Below are 26106 nucleotides of genomic sequence, written 5' to 3'. Positions count from 1 at the left end.
TTTTTTTTTTTTTTTGGAGGGGGAAGGTAGGGCAATTGAGGTTAAGTGATTTGCCCAAGGTCACACAGCTAGTAAGTGTGTTGAGTGTCTGAGGCCGGATTTGAACTCCTAACTCCAGGGCCAATGCTCTATTCACTGCGCCATCTTGCCACCCCAACTGTCTATATTTCTTATAAGAGTTTTTCTCTCTCAGTGCAGGAGAGAAAATTAATTTAATTTAATTTAGCACTTTATACTATTACAGGAATTTGAGGAAACTAAGTGGCCACTAGTATACCATCTGGAAGAAGACATTAAGCAGTTAATTTTCTATTCAAGATGTAATGCTCCAAGGAACATACCTCATTTAAATTTAAATAAACATACCTCATTTGTAGCAACTATTCAATTTGAAATGAACCAAGATAGGGCGCTATACCTCTTTCTTTTTTCAATTACATGTAATTTTTTTAAACATTTGTTTCTTTTTCTTTGCTTTTTTTTGGAGGGGGGAAGGCAGGACAATTGGGGTTAAGTGACTTGCCCAAGGTCACAGGGCTAGTAAATGAATTTGATTTGAACTCAGGTCCTCCTGACTCCAGGGCTGATGCTCTCTATTCACTTTGCCACCTAGTCGCCCCTTAATACTTGTTTTTCAAAATTTTTAGTTCAAAATTCTCTCCCGTCCCTCCCCCTCCCCTCCTTAAGAAGGCAAGAAATTTGATATAGATTATATATGTGAAGTTCTGCAAAACCTATTTCTGTATTAGCCATGTTGCAAAAGAAAATATAGACCGAGAAATCCCCCCTCCCCCCGATAAAAATAAAGTGAAAAAAGTATGCTTTGATCTGCATTCAAACTCTTATCAGTTCTTTCTCTGGAAATGGATAGCATTTTTCATCCTAAGTCCTTCAGGATTGTCTTGGATCACTATATTGCTCAGAATAGCTCAGAACAATCATTCACAGTTGTTCTTTGTACAATATTGTTATTGTGTGCATATTCTCCTAGTTCTGTTCACTTCACTTTCCATCAGCTCATATAAGTCTTCCCAGTTTTTTCTGAAACCATCCTATCATTTTTTACAGCACAACAGTATTCTATTACAATCACATACCTTAATTTGTTCAACCACTCCCCAAATGATGGGCATCCCCTTGATGTCTAATTCTTTGCCACCACAAAAAGAGCTGCTATAAATATTTTTGTAAATATACATTCTTTTCTTTTTTCTTTGATCTCTTTGGGATGCAGACCTAGTAGTGATCTTGCTGGATCAAAGGGTAGGCAGTTTTATAACCCTTTGGGCACAGGTCCAAATTGCTGTCCAAAAAGGCTGGATCAGTTCACAGTTCCACCATGAGGCACTGTACCTCTTTACTGTTGTCAAAACTGTAAGCCTAATTATCACCAAACTTTTCTACTAAGGCTCCTAGTCTAGGCAAATTATTACAGAAGAGTGGCCTCAATTATTTCTGGATGAAGTTCTGTATCATCTGTTGAGAGATATGGTAATAAAGAGAGGGACTCATCACCAACACCTAGGCTTTCTCACCTTTCAGACACAACAAGTGGCAGACCTCAGGTCTCCTTTTAAAAGTCTTTAGTTGTCTAGATAGGCAGCTAGATGGCTCAGTGGATAGCAAGCTGGGCCTGGAGTCAGGAAGACCCAGTTCAAATCCAAACTCTGATACACTTACTAGCTATGTGACCCTGGGCAGGTCACTTAACCTCTGTTTGCCTCAATCTACTAGAGAAGGAAATGGCAAACCATTCCAGTACCTTTGCAAAGAAAACTCCTATGGACAGTACTGGTGTCCACAGAGTCATAAAGAATCGGACAGAACTGAACAACAAGTGCCTAGGTGGAGATTTCCATGGCTGATTATGGCACCCAATGAGTGAAGGGAGGAGCCTGATGAATTCTTTTTGTATAAAAAGTCCTATGTCGGGGCAGCTAGGTGGCACAGTGAATAGAGCACCAGCCTTGGAGTCAGGAGGACCTGAGTTCAAATTCGACCTCAGCCACTTAACACTTACTAGCCATGTGAACTTGGACAAGTCATTTAACCCCAATTGCCCTGCCTTCCTACCTGCAAAAAGCAAAAATAAATAAATTAAAATTGAAAAGTCCTATGTCACAGAACAAGCACTATTAGAAAAACCTACTTAAAACAGATATACTATACTGCTCTTAGTCACAGACCTCAGAGTGACTGTGCATCCTACAATAATGAGAGGTGACAACCTGACAGAAAATAAAAAACCACTGCCCTATATTGAAATTTTACCTAAGGATTAGACTGCCTTCCCGATCCTCAGAGTTTTTAGTGAAGTCTCCCTTGTGAAGTTATTTGTACCGACACGTTGGGGCCTTACTCCAAGACAAACACAGGTCTCAAATACAACACCCTAGCATGCCCTCAGCACACACTTAATAAATATTTGTTGAATAGAACTAAAGAATTCTCTCTACTGAGACCATTGACCTACAACTTATAAAATTTAAATGGCTACTTTTAGAGTTTTCTAGTCAAACATGGCCAGTGTTATTTCCCCAGCCCACCTCCATGCTGGGAAAGAGAAAAGAATAAGACCATGGTGTATTTATCACTAGGGAGGTAGGGGATGCAGGGGGCCATCTCTAGTACCCTCCTTATTTGTGTCTTGCCTCTGGACCTAGATGGCTCTGGAGAAAGTGAGGCTAGTGACCATACACAACCCTCTCTCACTTAAATCCAATGCACTTGCAAATCATGGCATCACCTTACTGAAGTCAAGGTCTTCTTCGAGAAGGAAGGACAAACAACAATAATGCAGTATTGCTGGGCCTGAAGACACAAGTCCAAATCCTGCCTCAGACACTTAATAGCTGTGAGACCCTGGGCAAGCCATTCAACCACTCCCAGCCTCAGTTTCCTCATCTGTAAAATGAGGATAATAATAGCATCTATCTCCTAGGGCTGTTGTAAGGATAGAACTAGACAACATTCGTAAAGTGCTGATAATAATAGCACCTAATAATGGCCAGCACCTACTTCAGTCTCCACATTATCAAAATGGAGATTATAATCACAGCACCCCCCTCACTGGATCAAAGGAGATGATATATACAAATACAGCATTTTGCAAACTTTAGGCCCAAAGGGTGTGCCTGCTATTACCAAGGTTAGCCATCACAGCTTCAGGTACACTTACAGAGTAACCACCACTACACAATCAGCCACTACCCACAAAGCCTTCAGGCCCAGTCGGTCTTTCTCAGTCTCATTTTTCTGGGCAAAGCCAGAGGACCTCAAGTGCTCCCAAGACTGGGGGGCAGCACTGTATGGTCGATGGATAAGAGTTCAAATTCCACCTGTGTGGCTTGGCACAGTCTCTTCATCTCAGGACCTCTGTTTTCCCCTCCATAAAACAAATGAATCGGGGGAGGACCAGGTAACTGATCTCCAGGGACCCTCCCAGCTTTAAATCTATGATGCCAGGATAGGATCTCCCAGACCAAAGAGGGAAGAGATGCTTGAGAAGAACCCTATTGAGTTGGGGTAACAACCGTCAAGCCCTACAGTCCCAGCATGCACTTTGATAAACATTTGTAAAGGACTCACTGTATGCCAAGGCTTTGGGGCTACCAAGATCAAAAGAGCTCACATACACAAAGTATACAAAAACAGCAATTTACTTTAACCTTACTCAGGTTGCAGCGGTGGGGCTGGACTGTAGAGTGGAAAGCAGGAGAGTGTAAATGTTTAACAAGCAGCTCTCCAAAAAAGAGAAGGCCATGGGCAAAACTTTTAAGTTTAATCGGCATTTTTAACATATTTCTCCACCACTTCCTAAAGTCTGGACAATCAACCAATACATCAAGCCCTGATTTGTAGTGTTTGCCCGATTTACAGCGCTTGGCACGGTGCCTGGAACACAGTGGGTGCTTAATAAATGTTTATTGAATGATTATGAAAGTCGCATTATAACTACAACAAACATTTCACAATCGGCTCTCCCCAGCACACCCTTGCCTGGAAGGGTTCAGTCTTACGGATCATAGTGCCTTTATCCGCCATTGTGCCCACCAATTCTTTCCTCTCCTCCCCCCCGCCCCGCATCCACCGACCCTCCTCGCTGAGCCCCTCAGCGTCCCGGCCCCTCGTACCCGGAGGTTGGCCCGGAGGCCCAAGCTCTTGGCCAAGCTCTGCAGCTCGCAGTACTTGAAAGAGTCCAGCTCCGGAGCCAAAGGGAAAGCCATGTCTCTCTCTCCCATAGGGGCGGACACGTCTCCAGCTAAGAGGATCCCAGAAGTCTAACCGCCGAGACAGCCGCAGTTCAAAACTGCCGCGCCACCCCCGTTAACGTTATTCGCTAGCTTCTGCCAGACGGTTTAAATTGAGGGATGCAGCTTTCTCATTGGTTGAAGGTGGTTAGGGAGGCGGATCCCCTGCGTTGGGCCAATAACAAGCCGGTCTCGATTCCGTCCCCTCCCCCCGCCAGCGCGATTGGTTCGGCCCGGGATCCTTCCTGCACGAATTTGGGTTCGGACCTAAGGCTCAGATGCTCGGGTCGCTCGCGCCGAGTCTAACCATGAGAAGGTTTTCGCGTCGGAAGCGGGGCCCAGGCGCCGGGGCTAACGCGGAGGAACAGAAGGCGACATCTCCCCGGAGGTCGGACAAGAAGACGCTCAGTGAAATCTTCCAGGAGTTGGAGAAGGAGGCCATCAAAGAGAGCCTGCAGCGCGAGGAGCCGGCGGAGAGGGACAGGAAGGCGGCGAAGAGGTTCTACTGCCAGGGTCGCAGCTGGCTCCTCGGAGACGAGGCCGCGCCGCAGCCCGGGAAGTCGGAGCCTCAGGACAACTTCCTCTTGTTCCACTGCCTGGACTGTTTCGCCGTGCTCGGAGACTCTGTGCATCTGTGCGGCGAGGAGACGCCCCTCCTGAGCGTCCTCGTCTTAAGCCGTGAGTGCGGGGCGGTGAGTTATTGGGCGCAGCGGGCCCCCCTTCCCAGCCCCCGAGAATGAATGAATTAGTGAACGAGGAGCGCCACATTCCCCGAGCCGGGCACTGTGCTGGGCTGTGGCCACCACTACTGAAGGGAGACGGGAGTGGGTCTAGCACAATGCTTGGCATACAGTGGGCTCTTAATAAATGTTTAAGGCATTGCAGACAACCACATATAAGGGGAAGCCGTGGCCGGGAAAGGGGGTTTTGATCTGGGGAGTCCCAGGCATAGCGATTTTCCTGCTGGATGACTGATTGGGATGTGAACTCTGGGTCTGGGGTCAGCTAGATATCCTGGGTTAGATTTTTAAGAAATCAATATAAAAAAATAAAAAATATAAAAATAGCATTTATATAGAACTTTAAGGTTTGCAAAGTAATTTACATATGTTATCTCATTTGCTCCTTTTAATAGTCCTGTGAAATCATTGTTGATTAAGTTTGTCCACTTAAGCCTCAGAAGTGTTACAGCCTCTGGAAATCCCAGGTGATAAATTAACCCACATTGAGGCAGCACAGCGCTGGGCACAGTAGAAAGAATGCTGGATTAGTCTGAGGCTCCTATTTCAGATTCTCTGCTTCTGTCACTCTCTACTTATGTGACCTTAGGCAAGTCACTTTTGGGGGCATCAGTTTCTTCATTTGTAAAATGAAAGATTTAAATTTCTTTCCCAGCCCAGTCCACAGCTGCTAACTTGCTGTCCTTCAGACAGACTACCTAGAACCCTCTGGGTTGTGGACCGATAGCTGTTCAACCCTCACCCATGCTAATAATTGGGGAAAAGAAGAAACGAAAGTCTTGGGAGTAAGGTCCTTGGACTTCCTCAAACGAGGGAATCAATTAAATATTAAACACCTGTTGTGTCAGGCACAGTGCTAAGCAATGGGCAATATAAAAAAAAAGCAAAAATCTAGGATGCTTTCAAAATCTGACAGTCAAATCCAGTGGTGTGATCTGAACATACACACACACACACACACACACACTCACTCACACTCACAAACACATACATTCGTCTCTGCTGATTTCTAGAATGCTACTCTCCTGCTTTTCTTTAACCTGTCTGACTGCTCACTCTACTTTGCTGTCCCTGGCCTACCACATGGGGGTATCCTCCAAGATTCTGTCTCCTGCCCTGTTTTCTTACCTCTCTATACACTGTTCTTTGATGATCACTTTACACTTGTTTGATTATTACTTATACATACATAACTCCCAGATGTCCATATCAATACCTGCTCCTTGGAGTAATAGTCATGCAAAGCATAGTCAGCTGCTTGCTGGACTTCATCAAGATGTCACCTGGTATCTCAAACCTAACGTGTTCAAAATGTAAATGATTACTCTCCACGCTTCTCCAGTATTTTCTTTGACATTTACCCATTTACTTTGAGATTTGTCCTAGGATTACATAGGATTGTCAAATATAACTAACCTAGCATTCATTCTCAACTCTCTTTGTTCCTGTTTTTCTCTCACTGCTCCTAGCTCCCACATCTCATGAGCCAAGTCATTCTTTCCCATAGTTGAGTTCAGGCCTTTATCCACACACTCCTATTAAAGAAATTTCCCACTCTGTACTCTTTCCTTCTAGACTCTCCCCCTTCAACATGTCCTTCAAGGAAGTGCCAGAAGTCTTCTTCAGACACAGACCTGACTCTCCCTTGCTCAGAAACTTATTGGCTCTATATTGTCTCGAGGATAGAATCTTCAGCTTTTTCCTTTCCCTTTCCACAGTCTGGTTCCAGCCTTCCTTTCCAGACTTATTTCTTTACATTCCAGCCAAAATGAAGATTCCCCAAATATTTTGCTTTCTGTTTCTGTACCTTCACATGGGATTTTCCTCATGCCTGGAATATACTCAGTTCTTAGACTTGGTCTGCCCAGAGCCTTTAACTTCCAAGTTCAGTTTAGAGTCCATCTTCTCTGAATCTTTACTTGATAACCACAATTAGTGTTCTCTCCCTTTTGAAATCATCTTGTATTTAATTTATCTCTGTGTACATGTTGTATTTCTCCATTAGAATGCATGCCCCTTGAGGACAGATTTTTTTTTTTTATTTCTCCAGGCCTAACACACTTTACTTTGAATCTAGTAGGAGCTTTGTAATTGTCTGTTGTTTTGTTGAGAAAGGTGAAGAAGGAATGAACCAGACTAGAAAATACTAGATAGAGAAATCTAATTAATACTAGTATAGAGTGAGATTCTTATTAAGTGTTTTTCTCCCTAGGAATCACAAATAATGTCTTTTTGGACAAGTCCTTACTGGTTGGCACTAAAGGTGCTCTCAGGGGCAGGTAGGTAACTAATTGTGTGAAATGGGTCTGTGGTTTCTGATTTGACAAAATTACAATGAGAGATATTTAAATGTACTAGAATAAAAGAGTTTATTTTCTCTCATTTATTTTTCACATTTTATATGACCTTTCTACTATTTTATATTCCTTTTTTTCCTGCCCCTTCCCCCCTCCTTTTTTTTTTTTTAACTTTGCCTATGAAGATCTCTCTGGTAAGGGATACTCCATGCAAATTAGCAACTTCTCTGTAACTAGTAGGCAAACTTGTCAATGCTATGATTGGATGACAGATTCAGGATTCATCATGATAGGCCAAAATGAATTAAGATAAAATGTAATGGAGGTAAATGTAAAATTTTACAGTTGAGAAACAAAAATTAATCTCCGAGGAAGTATGACTAGACAACATCTTTTTGTCGCTTTAAGAGAAGCCTCATATCTAGACCACAGGTGTTCAGACTGCCTTTGAGGGACTGTGTCCAGTCCTTACATTTTTGGGCAGGACATTAAATAAGCACGTATATATCCAGAGGAGGGTGAAAAGGACAGAGATGGTGCTATGGGGTGTTAGTTTAAAGATCAAAAGATTTAGGGGTTTGTGAAGGCATTTGCTGGGGACTTGTAGGCTTGTGGATTAGAGGATTAGACTTTTGCTAGAGGAGAAGTAGAAACCATAGGTAGAAATTGTAGAGGGCCAGATTTAAGTAAGACATAAGAAACAGTTTCCCGACAATTGAAGTTGATTATACTTGCCTCAGAACCTGGTGATTTTCCCTTTCTTGGAAATCTTCAAGCCAAAAGACTGGACAGCTGACCAGTCTTCACCTATTGGGTGGAGGAGGATTCCAAACTTGAGCAGAGAAACTTTGACTTTTGTCTTTGTGTCTCCAACACAGTAAATATTCAGTAAAATGCTCGTGGAATTGGTTCCTGAGAGCCTATCCGATTCTGAGACTGTGTTAAATCCACTTGGGTTGGATGTATGAGAGGAAGTAGGGTGAAATATTCCTTGAAAGGTGGATTAGAGCCAAATTATAGAGCATTTTGAATGCAACTAGTCTATATTATTATCAGCACATTCAAATAAACTCTTCAAGGGCCACCCAGAGTCTCATCTAGTCAAATCACACAACACTTCTCCAAGTAAGCCCCAAAACAAAGCCTCACATCAGGGATTATAGCCTTCTCCTGGGTCAGAGAATGTAACAACCCTCTTGACCCACTGCCCAATCACAGAGTACCAAGGTGTGGGCTTTGCTGAAAACCAAGCCTCCTGCCACAGGCTCCATGTGACCACATTCACTATTAGGGGGAAGAGTATATTTTCAAATCATGGAAGGTTCTCAGAGTCTCTTAAGCCTATCCAAGGGCGTAGGGGTGGGGAAGATCTTTAAATTTGCATTTTCATTAAGCTGGGTAGCTTCCTGAGAAACTTTTGTGTTGAGAGTTTTTCTAATCATTCTCTTTGGTTGCTTTGCAGTACTTACTATCCTTTATTCTGCCATTCTTGCGGACTCTCTGTTGGCTTCAGACTTTATTCCACATATGCAACCTTTTCTGACTTGAAGGATCTCTACTGCCTTTTTAAGAACAGCATTGTATGGTAAGTACATTTTAATTTTTATTAAATAAATGAGAATATTCAGGGGATCAGGGTGCTTTGTTGTAGGGATTATGTTAGAGAACTGATTATGCCAGATTACACTGAATACCACTATTCTTTTAGCAAGGAAATCTTGGACACTTAAATAGTCAGAATAATTTCTTTTTTAGCTTTTTGGAGGGCAGTTGGGGTTAAGTGACTTGCCCAAAGTCACATGGCTAGTAAGTGTGTTAAGTGTCTGAGGCTGAATTTGAACTCAGGTCCTCCTTACTCCAGGGCCAGTGCTTTATTCTAGCCACCCCTAGGAATAATTTCTAAATATTTTCCATGACAGATATCCTCAGAAGAGATCTCATTTCGTTTTTAATAGTGCAAAGAAATGACATGTGCAGTGCTTTGTAAACCTTAAAGTATTATATAAATGCTCGGTATCATTATTATTAAAGAAACCATTTCATTGTTTCCGTATAATTAGCTTCTATTTGAGCATATTAACTAGGTTCTAAAGTATTGAATGGGGAGAAAATTCTAGCTTTATTTTGCCCAGTATGGTCTTTTAGTGATGTTTTTTTCCCAGTAAAAAAACAAACAAAAAGGAAATAAAACCACAAGATTTCTATAGTTTCTTTATATCAAGGGGCTCAAGATAATAAAATCTGGTGGTGTTATAGTCTGGATACTTGATTTATCAGTTTCTAGTTTCTGCCATTATGAAATTTCCATTCAAAATTAAATGAAGTATTTAAAGAGTGCTGAGTTTAGTCAGGAACACTAGATTCTAGTCCTGGCCCTTCCCCTAACTATGGAGATGTATGGCCTTTGGTAGATCATTCTGTGGGCCTCCCCAGTTTCTATGTCTAAACTGATGGAATTGGGTCAGATGGGCTTTTTAAAAAAACTTCTTGCATCTCTGAAACACTGTCTCCTGTCTAGAAAAAAGGAAATCATCTCCAAGTATGGTCTAATAGTATTAGAATTGACTTTTTTTCTGAGTAAAATAAGAAATAACTGAAGTTTACATAACACTTCATTTTTTAAAGTTTGGAAAGCACTTTTCTCACAACAACCTTTTGAAGTAGCTAGTACAAGTATTATTGTTGTCATTTTACAGATGAGGAAACAGATGATTTGCCTGGTCACAAAATTAGAGTCTGAAGCAGGATTTAAATCCACATCTCTTGATTCCAAGTCCAGAACTCTATTTTTAATTGCACCATGTTGCCTTTCATAGAATATGTGCAATGCCGATAATGTGACTGATTTTTATAGAACTGAGTAGTTCCACAGGTCACTATAGAAGCTGTCAAAATGCAGAAAGTAGTCAGGGTATCGTGGAACATGTCTATAATACCTGCTCCTGGGGATGCCAGACCTCTGTAGTTTGAGTCTTGTCCTTTACAGGAGGGCTGACAGTGATTGGGTGTCTAGCCCACCATAATATAATGAGCCTCTAAGAGCAGGGAGCAACAGGCTGCCTAAGGAGGGGTGAACCAGTGCTGGTCAGAAACAGAGCAGGTCAAAACTTCCATCCCAGTCTGAGTGAGATGGTGAAACCCTTTAAAAAAAAAAAAAATATATATATATATATATATGTATGGGCAGTTGCAACATGAAGGGAAAAAAAATTAAAAACCGATCCTTTTCACCCCCAACAACCATACTAAAAAAAAAAAAACCAAATGAGAGTACATCCTCACATTTCTACCAGCTTTTATGTAGAGGATTCATGGATAGGCCATCATCCTTTATTTAGGATTTACATTCTTCCATTTAGTGTTGTGACTGAATAGGGTTGGGGTTGGTTACAGAGTAGTTGTTAAGCAATAATAATAATTTTCTATTACTACTATTTCATATTTCCTTATGTAATATTTTATATTGCATATCTTCATTAGAATCCTTTAACATTAATTATAATTTCTTGTAAAAGCACTAATTTAGTAAATATGTTGTAATTAATATTGCTTCAGTTACAGCTTATAAATAGCCATTTGTAATTTTTAGAGATAAGCAAAAGCTAAACTGAAAGGCAAGACTCAGACCATTTTATTTGTAAAATGAAAAGGTTATTCAAAATGTTCCAAGACTCTTTCTAGTTTTAAATCTGATAGTCTTCTGAACCTGCATTTTTATGGTGCTTTTAAGGTTTCCAAAACATCTTCCTCTCAGAAACTCTGCAGTAGGTATTACAAATATTATGATTCTTTACATTTGGAGAAACTGAGTCTCATAGAGGTTAAATGTCTTGTCAGGGCCATGTAGCAAATTGTTGTCCAGATCACGATAGAACCCAGGCTTCCTCTCGGAAACCAGTGTTCTTTTTCTTCAATGTGTTACCCTCACTGAAGTAAAGATACTTTGTAATTTTTGCTTAAGAATATAACCCTTAGGTAAATTTACACATAAGTTCCTATTTTAGTGAACTGTTTGAAACTGCAAAGGCATTTTTCCATAAAGCGTCATAGTGAAAAGGTTTCTATCTCAGCCTATTTAAGCCTAATATATTATGGTACTATATTTACTGTACTATACAACCGAACTGCCGTGTATAGCAGTGTTTCTGTTGGAAATAGCTTTCAGAGATGCCAGAAATATATGCCCCTAACCACTGCAGGGATTTGGGAACAGGGACACCTTCTCCCCAACTCAGTCTTCACTTATTTGGTGTTAGTAGATACTATATACTTTAGGACCAGGAATACATACATTGCGGGAAAACTGCTAAGATCAGGGATTGTGGGGAGCAGGGCAGGTGCAGAGTCCTGGGAGTTGGTAGTAAGGGACAAGAGTGATCACTTGCCTGGTACTATTAATTGGGGCTGGGTTTCTTTTCTTCAGAAGATCCTGGAGATTACCCATACCTGATTCTCTTTTCACTACTGCCACACTTTATTTCCCATTAGGTTTCACTATTCCATTATCTGTTGCATAACAGAAATTTCTCTTTATCCTCACTGTGACCTCAAGTCTCTCTTCTGTTCTCTTATTTATGGTGGAGGTCAATAATAATGTAGGATTTGCTCCACAGAAACTGGTTTTGTAGGTAGTGTTGTTGGAATGTACCCTGTTAAGTGAAGGAAACTAATACTAATGACTTGTCTGTGTTCTTACAGCTACTTTTTAAAAACTAAATCTATAGTAAAAGCATCGGAGGTGGAATTTCCTACTAAATCTCTAAATGCTCAAATTTCAAAGGTAAACTTTCATTTTATTGTATGTTTCTCTTTTAAACATAATCCTCTTGATGATTTGCACTAATAGAAATGGATATCTAGTGGATAGATTTGAATTTTTAAAACAAATGCCAACTGTGTCTCTAGGACTATGCTGGGAGTTAGAGATACAAAGTCAAAAATAAGAATATCAAATCGTGTTCTCTTCAGGGGATATAGCATCTGCACATACAGGTAAATACAAGATTCAGGGAGGGTTTCAAGTATGTGGTGCTGGCCCTTGGGCTTGAAGAAAGCTGGGGACTCTTGGCGGCTGAGATAAGAAGTTCATTTCCTGTGTATTGGACAGTTTATTTAAAGGAATAAAAAAGTAGGAGATAGAATATTGAGTTCAAGGAAACACTAACAGACTAGCTTAGCCAGAATGTAGAATGTTTGGAAAGTTAGGGCAAGTCTATTTTTGGAGGGGGAAGGTATCAGGTTCTTGGGACAGGAGGTTATATTTTGTCTTAGAAGAAACTGAACATTTTGTAACAAGGAAATAACATGGGCAAGACCTTTGTGTTAGGAATATTAATTAGGCAGCCTTTTGGAGGCTAGATTGGAGACACCATTTATGCCATTTTATGAGAAATGAAAAGGGCCTGAACTTGGGAATGAGTAGAGAGAAATTGATGAATGAGAAATACTGTGGCAGTAGAAGAAATACTTAACAGATGATTGGCCATGGAGGGTGAGTAGTTGGGAAGATTAAAGGATGACCTGGAGAATTGTGATGCCTTCAATTTAAACGGGGAAATTTGAAGGAGAGATACATTGAGGGAAGCAGGTAAATCCCGTTTTGGACACGGTGTGTTTTAGATGCTGATGAGAAATCCAAGTGGAGCTCTTTAGTAAGCAGTTGGTGACATGGGACTAGAAAGTGATTAATGCTGGGTTTATAACTTAGGGTGTTATGTGCACAGAGATGATCCTTGAACTCAAGGGAGCAGATCACTAGAAGAGATCAGGGCTCCAGACAACTGTGGAAGGCACCCCAACTCAGTAGATAGGAGATGGATGTATAATTTATCAAAGGAGACTGAGAGCAGTCAAATGTATGGAAGAACTAGGAGAGAGCAGCATCACAGAAGCCAAGGTAGGAAAAGAATATTCAGTAAAAAGAGGGGTGGTAAATAAGCATCAAAAACTGGAGAGAGATCAAGAAGATTGAGACTGGGACACAAAGTCATTAGATTTAGTGATCAAGTGGTCATTGGTATGTAATTGAAGTCATCAACCAAGAATGTGTTGGGAGAAAAAAGTAAGATTATAGCAGGAGCTAGTAGGACAGGGGAGGAGTGCAGGGACTTGAAGTCACAGTGACAATAAAGAAAAGGAGCAGGGCAGACAGAGAGATGGTAAGTTCTAAGATATCTCTGATAGTTATGTTAGAAATCTCTCTGTGTGTGGCAGAGATGCAGAGGGAGTAATGACATAGGTCATAGGAGGTGGGGTAAAATAGGGAGCCCAGGGCATTTTAGGAGACACCAGCATGTTTACTGAAGACCCCCTCCCCCCAGATGAGGACCCCATTGGAATGAAGAGGAAGTTGGTGCAACAGGTATTGACTTCTTGAGAAAGGAGAGGAAACCAGAATATGATTGTGTGATCCTGATGGAGGCAGTGAACCAAAGGAGCAGTTGTGGGACAGTGTCAGAGGGAAAGTCTGAAAGTGGCTGTGAGAAATAGATTTTGGCTAATTGGAAAAAATAAAAGGAGCCATGAGATACCCAGCACTATGCCCAGGGTTTTGAGGAACATGAAAGAATAAGCCCCCAGTCCTGGAAAGGACAACTGTTAGAGGGGCAGCCAGCGTTGCCTGAATACCAAGAGAAGGAAAGAGAAAGAAAGGAAGAGATCTCAGATGTAGGGAAGGTGAACAATGGGGGGAGGACACAATAGAAGGAGGCCTGAGTGGACAGGGAGGGGACCTCAGGCAGACAGTGACTCTGATGGGCAGACTCCTACCCTTGCTTCCCTTGTACCTTCAGAGTTTGGGAGAAGGGCCCCTACTCTCTGGGGTCCGCATTGGTGAAGGGTAGTGGGGTTATTAGTCTCTACAGCAGTGCTGAGGCAGGTGTGGAGGCAATAGGAATGTTATTGCACTATAATGACAGAAGTGCATCTTCAAATAAGTAGGTTAAGACTTAAGAAGTGATACAGAGAAAAAATCCATTTGTAAGGACATAATAAAAATAAGATTGTGTAGGGGTGGCTAGGTGGTGCAGTGAGTAAAGCGCCGGCCCTGGAGTCAGGAGGACCCCAGTTCGGTTCAGGCCTCAGACACTTAACACCCACACAAAAAAACTAGCTGTGTGACCTTGGGCAAGTTACTTAACCCCAATTGCCCTCCAAAAGGCAAAAAAAAAAAGTGTTATTGTGTTGTTGCCTCTGTTCCTTACTGCTCCTAAATTATTCCATAATAGCCTCAGTGCTCTGTTTAATTTTCTTTTGCTCTTGAGTGTTTCCTGGTTTCCTAGTATCTTTACAGGCTTTTTTTTTTTTTTGGTCTTTATTCATTTATTTACTTTTTTTAGTTTATAAGATTCATTACAATTCCTTGAGTTTCAAATTTTCTCTCCCTCCTCCTCCCCTCCCCCCCATGGCCGCATACAGTCAAGTATAGTATCTGCAAATACTTTCACATTAGGCACTAGTCAGGTTATAAAGAAGGATTGTAACAGATGGAATGAAGAAGGGGAAAGAGGAAACAAAACCAAACAAGAAAACGAAAAAGGGCAGGTAGTTTGCTTCAATCTGGGTTCAGTCTCAGTTCTTTCTCTGGATGTAAACATCTCTCTCCATCATGAGTCTTTTGGGATTGACTTATGTCTCTGGCTTGCTGAGAAGAGTCTAGTTTATCAAAGCTGGTCATCACACCTACGTTGTGTCTGTAATTGTGTACAAATTCCTTCTGGCTCTACTCTCCTCACTCAGCATCAGTTTGTATAAGCCTCTCCAGGTAAATATGAAGACCATCTGCTCCTTGTTTCTTATTGCACAATAGTATTCCATAACATGCATATACCACAACTTGTTCAGCCATTCCCCAGTTGATGGGCACCCTCTTAATTTCCAATTCTTTGCTGCCACCAAAAGAGCTGCTATAAATATTTTTGTACATATGGGTCTTTTTCTCACTTCTGTGATCTCTTTGGGATACAATCCCTACAAGTGGTATTGCTGGGTCAAGGGGTATGAAATTATTTATAGCCCTTTGGGCATAATTCCAGATTGCTTTCCAGAATGGTTGGATCAGTTCACAACTCCACCAGCAATGCATTAGTGTTCCAATTTGTGCATATCCTCTCCAGCATTTGTCATTTCCTGTTTTATCATCTTGGCCAATCTGACTGGTGAGATGTGGTACCTCAGAGTTGTTTTGATTTGCATTTCTCTAATCAATAGTGATTTAGAGAATTTTTTCATATGCTTATAAATATCTTTAATTTCTTCCTCTGTTTATCTTTACAGTTTTACAGTAAAAAAACAAAAATAGATTAAACTTGATGTGGTCTCCATGATTCCAGAAATGGATTTAATATACAACTTAGGTCTTGAAACAATATTGCCAGTGACCTAGCTTAAATGTAAAGATGCTCTTTTGTCACCAGATAGCTTAATACATGCTGAATTTTTTGTATTACTGTTTGTTTTCTAGCTGGAAGAGAAGATCATGATGATGGACTCTAAGTTAACAGCAATAATTGAGGACCTGAAGAGGATTAAGGGCCATGGACCAAGGGATGTAGAACTAGATTAACATTTGAATCAGAAATAAACCTTTAAGAGTAGGGTTTTTTTTTTGTACTGTGATCTCAGGAAGTATCTGATGATGTCTGTGTATCCTGTCTTGACTTTGGTTAATTTCTGACTGGCAGTCTCCCACCCCTAAGTATGCCTTTTCTTCTGGTTAACCAGATGTATTGATAAATTGCAACTAGAAAGTAAGGAGAAAGCTTTGAAAAACCAAGAATATACATTAAGATTCAAGTTTCATAAAGTAATTCATCGAACATTTCTTACCAAGTCAACTTACTGAGACTTCTTTTCTTTTTTTTTTTTCTTTCTTGAGTTTTTATTTTTTATCCGGGGGTTTAAAATAACCAATCGCAAAGTGTCGTAAAGCCCGCTGTGCATACTGCAGGGCGTCTGGCTGGCCTGGTTCTGCCTCAGTTTGCTGGTGGGTCCTGGTGTGCTGCCAGACTCCCTCCCCATCCCCAGGCTGCTCTCTGTCCACCTACTGCTGTGCCCGTGACCAGTGCCCGCTGATGCCAGCTGCCTGCATCTCTTTTACCGACTGCTGGAATTTACGGGATCATGGGCTTTAGAGCTGGGAGAGACCTTGGCGATCACCCAGCCCAATTTTTCCATTTCACAGAGGTGCACACTGAGTCCCTGAGAGGGGAAACAACTTACCCAAGGCTACCCCAGACTCAGAGTTGGGCGGGACCTTAGAAGCATCAGGGTCAGCCTCTACTGCGAAAGCGACTCCTCAATTGTGAAATGAAGAAGGAATAATCTCCTGTTAGAACTTCAGGCATTGGTGGGGGTGGGGGCAGGGGTGGTCTTAGGTCAGAGCTGTGGAGCCATTAGCGCAGTGCTTGTATGCAGTAGGCACTTAATTAATGCTTATTGATGCCAGAAGTGAATGAATGCTCTGGTTTTGTCATGACCGCTGGCACTGAGTTTTGTAGCTTCTAATTCTTGGTGCCAATTTGATTCGTGAGAGCTCTTCCCAAAAAGGGGTTTTCGCTGGTATTTTTGATTATCAGTATGGCTGAAATTTTTCTTTCGATGACTTTGTTTCCTGTTTTGAAGATTGCTCAAGTCCTTCGTTTTGCAAAACTTCTCATGCTTCTCTTGCTTCTTGTATCTGAATGTCAAATTTTCTATTCAACTCTGTTTTTTTCAGCAAAAATGAGACTTCTTTTCAATGGCTGACCATTTTGTGGTGCTTCAGAATTCAGTTACATTAAAAAAATATTTTCAGCTTATCAATGTCAGTATAGTCCCTTTTTTAAAAAAATAATGACTGTAAATTTTAAGGTTATTCATAATTATAGTGGACTGTATGTGCCGCAAACTTAAGATGTATGACTGTCCTCTCAGTGTGTCTTTTGTTTGAAATGTTAATTAAAAGTAAACAGTACACTGGCGGAGTCAGGAGGACTGGAGTTCAGTTCTGGCCTCAGACACTTAACACTCACACAAAAAAAAACTAGAGGGTAACTTTGGGCAATTTACTTAACCCCAATTGCCCTCCAAAAGGCAGCAAAATAAAAAAAGTAAACAGGATATTAATTTAATTTTAACCCTGTACAAAATACTTGTTTATATAAATATTGTTGCAGTTGATAAAAGGAAGAAATTCAGCCCGGGAGAGAAATGGGGGTTTCCTCCTTTCTCCCCTCCCCCTGCCCAAAGATCTTTAATCATAACTGGATGACCAGTTCATCCAGTCCACACTACAGAGAGTTCATCCAGTCCACACTACAGAGAATCCCTCTACCACATCCTTAAAATAGAATTCCTGGCCTTCCTTTAACTAAAAAACTGATGAAAGATGAAACGTCTGCCCCCACTAATCTTAACTCACTCCTCCCTCTGCCCCCTGAGTATATTTAAATGGATTTTGTTCATTATGCCCCACAATATGTTATGTTCCCATTTTATTTATTTTTCTGATTGATAACATTATCAGCTACTAAGTGTTTCATTATATATCCTCTATGTTCCAAGTGGTGTACAAAGAACATTGACCTTGAAATGAGAAGACCTGGCCTTAGTCTCTGCTCCTTTAGCCATAAAGTGGAGACAGTGACTTTTACTAATCTACCTTACAGGGCTATTGTGAAGAAAGTACTTTATTAACTTTACAGCACTACATGGATGTGAGCTATTTATACAGGTGGTATTATCTCGTCAAGTATTTCTTAGGTGCCTGCTATATGTGCCAGGCATTCTAGGGTTACAGAGAAGGGAAAAAACATAGTCCCTACTTTAAGCTTATATTCTAATGGGAGATACAACACAAAATACATACAATGCAAATGGAAGGAAATCTCTAAGGGAAGGCACTACCCATGGTGGGGAGGGGAGTGAGGGCCCCATGAGAAGCTTCTCGTGAAAGGTAGGATTTCAGCTTAGTCTTGACAGAAGCCAGGGAACACAGGAGGCAGTCTTGATTTGGGGGAGGGGCAGAGTCAAGAGGGATGGAGTGGTCATGTTCAAGGAACAGCAGCTGGGTTAGAATAGATGGATTGGAGTATACAGTATAAGAAAATAAAGAAGGTAGAGAGGTTGTCAAGGGCTTTAAAAGGCAAACGGGCAGCTAGGCGGCTCAGTGACTAGAGCACCAGCCCTGGAGTCAGGAGGACCTGAGTTCAAGTTTGACCTTTGACACTTAGCGGTGAGACCTTGAGCAAGTCAACCCCAATTGCCTTGCCTTCCCCCCTCTCCAAAAAAATAAAGGAATAAAAGGGAAACATCACAAAGTATTTGATCCTGGTGGTGACAAGGAGCCACTAGAGTTGATTGGGTAAGGGGCAAAGTCAGACCTGCACAGGAAAATTATTTTAGCACCTGAGTATGTGATGGACTGGAGCAGAGAGAGACATGTAAGGAGACTGACCAAGACTATTGCATTAGTTCAGGGATGAGGAAGTCCTGTGCCTGTGGTGGCTGAGTAGAAAAGGACATATAGGAGAGATACCATGAAGTTAGAAATGATAAACATTCAACAAGGGAAGGGGTTAAGCATGTATAGAACATTTACTATATGCCAGGCACTATAAGTGTTTTATAAATATTAACTCACTTAATCCTCACCAACAACCCTGTAAAGTGTGTGCTTTTAGCCCCCTTTTACAGAGGAAGAAACTGAGCCCAGGGTCACAAGCTAGTATCCAGGGACATATTTGAGTTTTCCCAAGTCCAGGCCCCAGCACTCTCTGTAGTACTGTGCTACCACCTAGTTTCATCAACAGATTGGATATGTAGGGTGTAGCAAGTCAGCTAGGGATGGGTAAGCTTGGATGACTAGGATGGTGGAATCCTCAACAGGAACAGGGAAGTCTGAAGACTGGACGTATGCAGGAGGGAAGAGATAAGGTCTGTTTGTAAACATATTCCATTCTTTGAGTCATCTTGTTCCTTAGGAACTTTCTTTTGACTTTTCCATTTCCCAAAGCTCCCAACTCACTGTCATTTGTAGAATTACTGCTAGGTACCCAATTCTGAGTAACAAATGACAAAAGAGGCAAGTTTCTGTGCATTCTTAGCCCATGCTGCTTTATTGCTACAACCCAAAAACAAACTCCAAAAGTTTTATACATAGTTGCAGAGTTTCCAACTTAGGTTTTTAATTAGTTGCTCATTATACCATCAAAAGAATAAAAGCTCTCCTTCAAACCCCCAAAGATGCATAGATATAACAGCAAGTTGCCTTTCCCAAAATTTCAGGCATGAAATTCCAACAATATTACCTTGTAAAATATAATTGTGCATTAGAGTAGTGATTACAGTGTTGCTTGTGCATACTGTAAGTAAAGTCTTTCCTGCACTAAAGAAAGTCAACATAATATACACAATATGTGAAATGAGCTCTTCTGAACTGGGCCTTTCTAATATAAAGCCAAATTATTTATTTTTACATAAAGAGTTGAATAATTTAAAAGCTTCAGGAATAGTACAGTTACTTAAAGATGGAAGATTACCATGCACTGCTCCAGTTTCTCATATTTATTTTGGATATTTCTCCCCACCACTGGAAAAAACAAAACAACTGAACATCTCAACAGTGGGGCAACACATATATGCCTTTGTTTTCCAGGGAAATTTCATTTAGAAGGAAGGTCTTATTTATGAGTTTTTGCTTTCAAAGAATAATTCTGAAAGTTTAAGAGTTTCTTGAAAATTTTTAAAAGGAGTTGCATATACCTGTAATTACTATTCCCTTTTAGAGGAGTGGGTTAATGAAGGTTGATTGTTACTGTATTCTTAAGACGATCAATAAACATTTAATTTTCCAACTTGATTTCATAGATGTTCTATCAATAAGTGGCTAAGAGAAAAACTGTAAAGAGGTTTGGGAATAAACTTGCTAAGTATGAACTGAGTTGTTCAATTCTGAGTTATTTGAAGGTTACTTTTATCCTTTATCTTGGAAGATGGTTTTCCCAACAGTATCAAGATAAACCCTAAAGTGAGGTTATACTAATTGAAGAGGGAAAACTTTTGTGAGAAGAATTACAAGTTTACTGTCACCTCTAGCTTGTAGATGATTCTAATTTTGTTTGTATTATCACATGTGCTTTTAGGGGTTACACCAAAACCCCCACAAGAATCTTTATTCCCCAACATTCTGTTACAGTGAATAGAACGAGGATCCAATTTTCTTCTCCCTAAGTCAGTGGCAAAGCTATTTAATGAAATGACCAAGTATAAATTCACCTAGAGGGGCAAGAGCTCTTTATGGAGCTTAATTGGACTGATTGATCAGACCAGTAAGGATTGTGTCTCTGGCTCTAAAAATTTGTTTCAAGTCACATAAATTCAAGAATACATCAAGGTAACAACTAAAGAGAAACAAAATCACAGATGTAACAATATTTTCAGGTCAATTCCTGCGAAGTGGAAGCCTCCTTTGCTGCAGGGAGCCATTGTTATTGCTGGTCGACACCAGTACAATTCAGTACAGCTGCCTAAGTGGCAAAAATTACCTAAAAATACTGTATTAAAAAGCTACTGAACACCTGAAATGTATGCACTGTACTTATTTATATTCACCTCAAAAGTACTAGTTTGACTGGGCTTACACTCAGGCCACTTTCGCCTTAACAGACCCAGTTATTACTTTTTACAGTACAGTTGGGCCTCACTTAACCCTCATACTCCTTCTGAAACTCTGCACCTTTCTGATCACTACAGTTGAGGCAACTAAGAAATCGACAACATGCTTCTTAGTGCGTGCCCTGTTATTTTAAAAAACATGCTTAGGGGACTAATATAAATAAGGTAGGAGGTTAAAATGAAAAGTGAGTTCTGCTACTCCCTCTTCCAAACAGCCTGAGTGTCATGCTGCTGTCCCTGTTTATTCTCTACCCTTCCTTTATTGATGGAGGCAAACCATCTTTTTAAGAGAAATTAGAGCCGAGGTTTCAAGCAGTAAATTCAAGCTATTAGTTTAAGTTACTATTGCTTTGTCATATATAAATGCATATATCAGTTTTCTAGTAATTATACAACTAGACATTTTCAATCATGCATAATTAGAGGACTCTAGCTCTACAGGACTGGGATTGTGGGCTTTGTGCCACTGTTGCTTGTATGGTCATCATGCATTTTTACCTAAGGCCTCTCAATCAGACCCATGTTCATGCAAAACAAAACCTCTTGATTCAGGGATTATAGGATTTAGCTAGGGTACATGCAATTTATTTTCATTGAAATATTACAAGTGAAAGGGAGAAAACTTGGAAATGTTTTGGAAAAGGAAATAATTTTGATCAAGTTCTCCACACGTCTATCCCTATGATACTTCTGAATGGAAGTACAAAACTAGCCAATAAAAAGGTAAAATTTAGGATCATTTCACAGGGGAGACTGGTATGCAAATCTATTCCCTTAAGGGTGGGAATGATATGGTAGCAGAAATAAGAGCCACTATTAAGGAAATAAACAGCCTTATTTATTATGGATGTTCCTGGCCAACTTTGTGATGGTTATGGTACCATGAAAAGGCAAAGGTGGTATGTTGTGGAGATCCTCTTGAGTAAAGTGGTTTCTTTTACTAACACTGAAGAAAATTACCTATACATCACTCCTTAGCTTCCTGCCCCACCCATACCCTGGAAAGATTTGATTAGTAGCATAGCTAGTACAATATAAATCAGTTAAATCTTTGATGCTTTAAAATTTGGTGTAGCCCTCTCCTTCTAAAAACTGTTGTGACAAGTGATCCTTTCTAACAGCTAAGCACATTCTAAAAAATCTAGAGTCCATTTGCCTTTACTAGCAGCACCAAGAGAATGTAAACTCCTCAAGGGCAAAGACCTCACCTTATTTTGCATAGTGCCTAGCATACTGTAAGTATACACTTCATATTTAATAAGAGCTCACCCATCAGTTTGAATAAAAACCTACAGAGAAGGGACATGCTTACACCTCTGAATGTAATAAACTTATCTGGATCCCATCCATGCACTGGATACATCTGGTCAATTTTAGCATTTAGATCTATATTTAATGTAGCTATTCTACAAAGTCCTTTACATAGCGTAAGTGTATGACTGTGATCAAGCCAGATATCTATTTGCCTACTCCAATACGTCTAATGGTGACACTGGGGTACACACTAAAATGAAAACAAGAGGAATCCAATGTAGTGCATTCCTTTTGTGAGTAGAGGGATGGTTGTTTTACACATATAGTCTCCTCTTTTGAGATCACCAAATAAGAATATTATATTTAAGAGGCATGAGCTTCTTGGCTCTCCTCCATCTACCTTGCATTTTTTCTCCTGGGTTCACATATAAGCATATAATTGATTATCATGAAGCTAGAGAACTTATGCCTAGCTTATACAGAGATATAGTTATTTTCCAGGCCATAGATGGCCAGGAGGAATTATCCACAGGGATAGGTGGTATGAGATAATAAAAAAAATTCTCAGTCCCCACTATTCTGTCTTGGCTCCTAATCTGGGGCAGTATGCTGGGAGGTGGAATGGTTTTCTACATTAGAGGATAAGCTGTCAGAGGCCATGGCTCTGGCCACTCTTTAATGAAAAATATGGTTAAAAAAAAAAAAAAAAGAAATTCAAATACATAAAGACTTTCTCACAAGTGTTACTAAGAGCTTTCTTAACTACAAAATGCAAACACCAAATTTAAGCTTCTTTCTTTATCCTAAAAAAAGAATGAATTTAGGAAACAAGGAGAAAGGGAAAAAAAATTATCCATTATAGAGGAGCTAAACTCAAAGTCTCAAGTAGAAAACCTACTTGAATGCACTGGTGAGACTTTAGTTTTAGTTTGTCTCCCACAAAGAGTTCACTTCAACAGTTCCGTCCTGCTACCAAGGGAAACAAACGAGGTCAGCCTCACATATCAAAATGTCTCTCTCCAACACACACTCTCTCTCTCACATACATACACATTCCTTCTCCAAGGAAGGAAAAGCGCATTTTTTATATATATCATCTACCTAAAACATGTTTTCTTTCATGCAGCTCTTGTCAAGGACTGAGCACCACACACCACCACAAATTTGAGTGGTAACTTACTTTACTATACAGGTTTGCTAATTCAAGTTAGTTATTATTACATGCAAAACAGTTATTGCTACTAAAGTTTTATCCTTTTAAAATTATTAAATCATTTTATGGCTTTGTTTGCATCAGGGGCATCCCCCCGCATACTGTGCTATTTTGCATTCCTGTTTTAGAGGTATTTCTTTTTTAAGAAATGGATTTTCCTAAGCACTATGTACTATTTGAATCAAAGGTCTAACTACTTGCATCTAGACTAAGAGAACCTGAACCTGGTCCCTAGAGAACTGCTACAAAAGGGCCTACTTACTCAAAGTTGTTCACTCATGCAGTGTTGTACCCTATCATATTATTTACTATTTGTAGAGTCCATATTTTATAAAAACCTGGATTATCTGAGTACTTGGACACTCAAATCACTTCAGAAAAACCACCTTGTCCAATTTCCTAAGGAAGCCATTTACAGACAGGAATTGTTTTAGAAGTGACAAAACTGCTTACTTCTGGGGAGGCTAGGAAGAGGGTGCATGCACAAGTCTGGAAGGTGCAGCCTTAAACTGCGCACTGCAAACAAGCAGATGCCCTTCTTGTGTCTCACCACATGGTGACCTATCCCAGTTCTATCTACCTACACATCTCATTATTAAAATGCCAATCAAGCAAGAAAACTACATTTAAAAATAAAACCAAGCCTCACAGTGAGGACAGCCTGAAACAAATACTTGGACTCTAATATTTACAATGGTTTCTTGACACAACCCAGAGACAGTGACCTGCAGACAGGAAATGGCAAATAGTCTACATGCTACCTGTGAGTTAACAGAGTACTTCGTGGGAAGCTGAAAAGAGGACCCAATTAAGATACACAAATTGTACCGTGGTTTCCTGATGCAGAGAATGTCTACATACAGAAACGAAACAGGATTAAGCTATAAGATACACCCATACAAGGACATGGGAAGAACAATCTCACTTCATACAAGCAGTACAATCCAGGAGCACTAGGGAGGAAGGTGTGGTTGTCCATGGTTTAGATTGGACACATAAAACATTAGGTTTAGAATACTGAAGTTAAGGATCCAAGCAAGCCCATTTAGTCTGTCACTTTTCCCCAGGGAGAAGATACAGGTTCATAACTTGAAGAAAAAAGGAAATTTTTCTATTTTCTATTTTTTAAGTATACTACTGGTTATTATTATAAAGAACTCATCATTTTTAATTCTAAAATCACTACTAGGCTCATGCACTGGCCCCTAACATGGCACTACATTTTGCTACAAAGCATTAACGCTTATTAAACTATACATATTATCAAAATGGAAGACATTGGTGATTTTGTTGTTCTCAAACAACTTGTAACATTATTTTGTCCACAAGTATTAAAATATATGTATATATATGTAATTATTGCACATATCCCTTGTTTATTTGTTTTAACTTTTCAAAAAGGAAAATTTCCAACCAACAAGGAGGATTGGAAGAAGAGAAGGTACGGCAACAGGCCATAGACAGTACTGCCTACAACTACAGTCAGGAGACAGGCTGAAAAGCAACACAGAGGTGTCTTAAGCCAGTATAAGGCTGAAACAACTGATCATGACACAAATTTTAGTTGTAGTAAGATTTTGTGAAAGGTGTAAATAAGGCAGGATTATATTTAAGGGAAACATTAAATAATTAAAACTTATTGGCTATGAATTTAGAGAACCCTAAAGCATCTAAAGAAGTAGGTCTGATGCCCGAAGCACCAATGGGCCAGAGTGGATCTGTTCCAAGTTTGACAGAAGAGGTAAGAATAAGATGGCCCTGCTGCCTGCCAGCAGATCTTGCCAGAAAGGCTACCAATAAGACATTAAAGGGAATGGCAGAGAAACAAATCTTTCTCAACACTTGGTGGCACCGATAGTAAATATGACCCCTTTAGTAAGGAGTTTCACCAGTAGCACGGGTCATTATCTTTACAGAGGAAAATAAATGAAAAAATAAACAAATAATTAGGAGGTCTGTCCAACTGAAGTCAAAGATTTCTAAGTACTGTAAACATAGCTTCCAAAAGACATGACTACTTATACAGAATATCTCAAAAGTCTTAGTGCAGCATTAAGGTATTAAAGCTTAAAACTGCACCAAGACTTTGAGATTGCTGTACTTTACTACTAGCAAATCTTAACTATTGCCCTTATAAAATCACAATTTATCCAAATCTTTTTTTTTTTTTGCCCTAAAAGAAATTTTGATTTAAATTTCAATTCCCACTGGCTAAGACCTACTACTATTCATCAGAAGATAATATTCCATTTTGGCGATTCTTGTCTTTTACAAAATTCTACTTGGGTAGGGCAGTCTGAATCCAGGCTCTTTACTCCAGCATCATACCAGGACGCTGGGATGTACACATTCCCAGAAACACAAAGATGCAACATATGATCTTAATACCTGACAAGTTTTACACTCTAGTCATCTAAGGTAACAAATAAGAGGGGCAGATGTTCTCCTGTACTAGTAACAGGTCATACCAAACTCTGCTGTGCATCTCTCAGGTAGAGGAGTAAGGAAGAATTCCAGCTGCCAAGGGTAGTGTTGGGTTTCCCCCCCCTTATTCAGAGGAAAACAAGCTATTCCATATTTGTCACCTAATTTAAATATAAAACTACTGTGGATTCTTTTTTGGGGGAGAAATGGGGGACAGAATGTGGTCCCTAAATTTATTCTAGACCTAAATTTACCCTGCCTCAAGCCAAGGTTGA

General features: G+C 40.1%; 2 protein-coding genes across 8 annotated transcripts in view; one reads left to right on the top strand and one right to left on the bottom strand.

Annotated features, from left to right (window-relative positions):
- The window catches only part of NUSAP1 (nucleolar and spindle associated protein 1), a 37256-nt gene extending 32893 nt beyond the window's left edge, over nt 1–4363 (bottom strand). For 2 of the 6 annotated variants that reach the window (XM_069105771.1, XM_069105775.1), the window contains exon 1: nt 4134–4363. In XM_069105771.1, coding sequence (XP_068961872.1) covers nt 4134–4241 — 108 coding nt within the window. In that variant the 5' untranslated portion in view covers nt 4242–4363. The remainder of the gene's footprint in view (nt 1–4133) is intronic. The other 4 variants (XM_069105770.1, XM_069105774.1, XM_069105772.1 and 1 more) reach the window with 2 other exon arrangements.
- A 91-nt stretch (nt 4364–4454) lies between these two features.
- On the top strand, nt 4455–17241 carry OIP5 (Opa interacting protein 5). Of its 2 annotated transcripts, XR_011171996.1 has the most exons (6): nt 4455–4928; nt 7203–7269; nt 8750–8872; nt 11986–12067; nt 15749–16555; nt 16662–17241. XR_011171996.1 is itself a non-coding variant. In XM_069105776.1 (5 exons), exons 1-5 carry the CDS (start codon nt 4529–4531, stop codon nt 15848–15850), a joined length of 774 nt encoding a protein of 257 aa, XP_068961877.1. In that variant the 5' UTR covers nt 4455–4528; the 3' UTR covers nt 15851–17241. The 2 variants fall into 2 exon arrangements, 1 of the variants encoding a protein (XP_068961877.1); XM_069105776.1 differs by having other exon boundaries at nt 15749–17241.
- The last annotated feature ends 8865 nt before the right edge of the window (nt 17242–26106 follow it).

This window comes from Petaurus breviceps, unplaced genomic scaffold (assembly GCF_028583685.1).
Source record: "Petaurus breviceps papuanus isolate PSGF00001 unplaced genomic scaffold, PetGlider_PUasm1.0 77, whole genome shotgun sequence".
Lineage (NCBI taxonomy): Eukaryota > Metazoa > Chordata > Mammalia > Diprotodontia > Petauridae > Petaurus > Petaurus breviceps.
The sequence above is the reverse complement of the archived record's forward strand: the minus strand, read 5'-3'. Positions and strand labels throughout refer to the sequence as shown.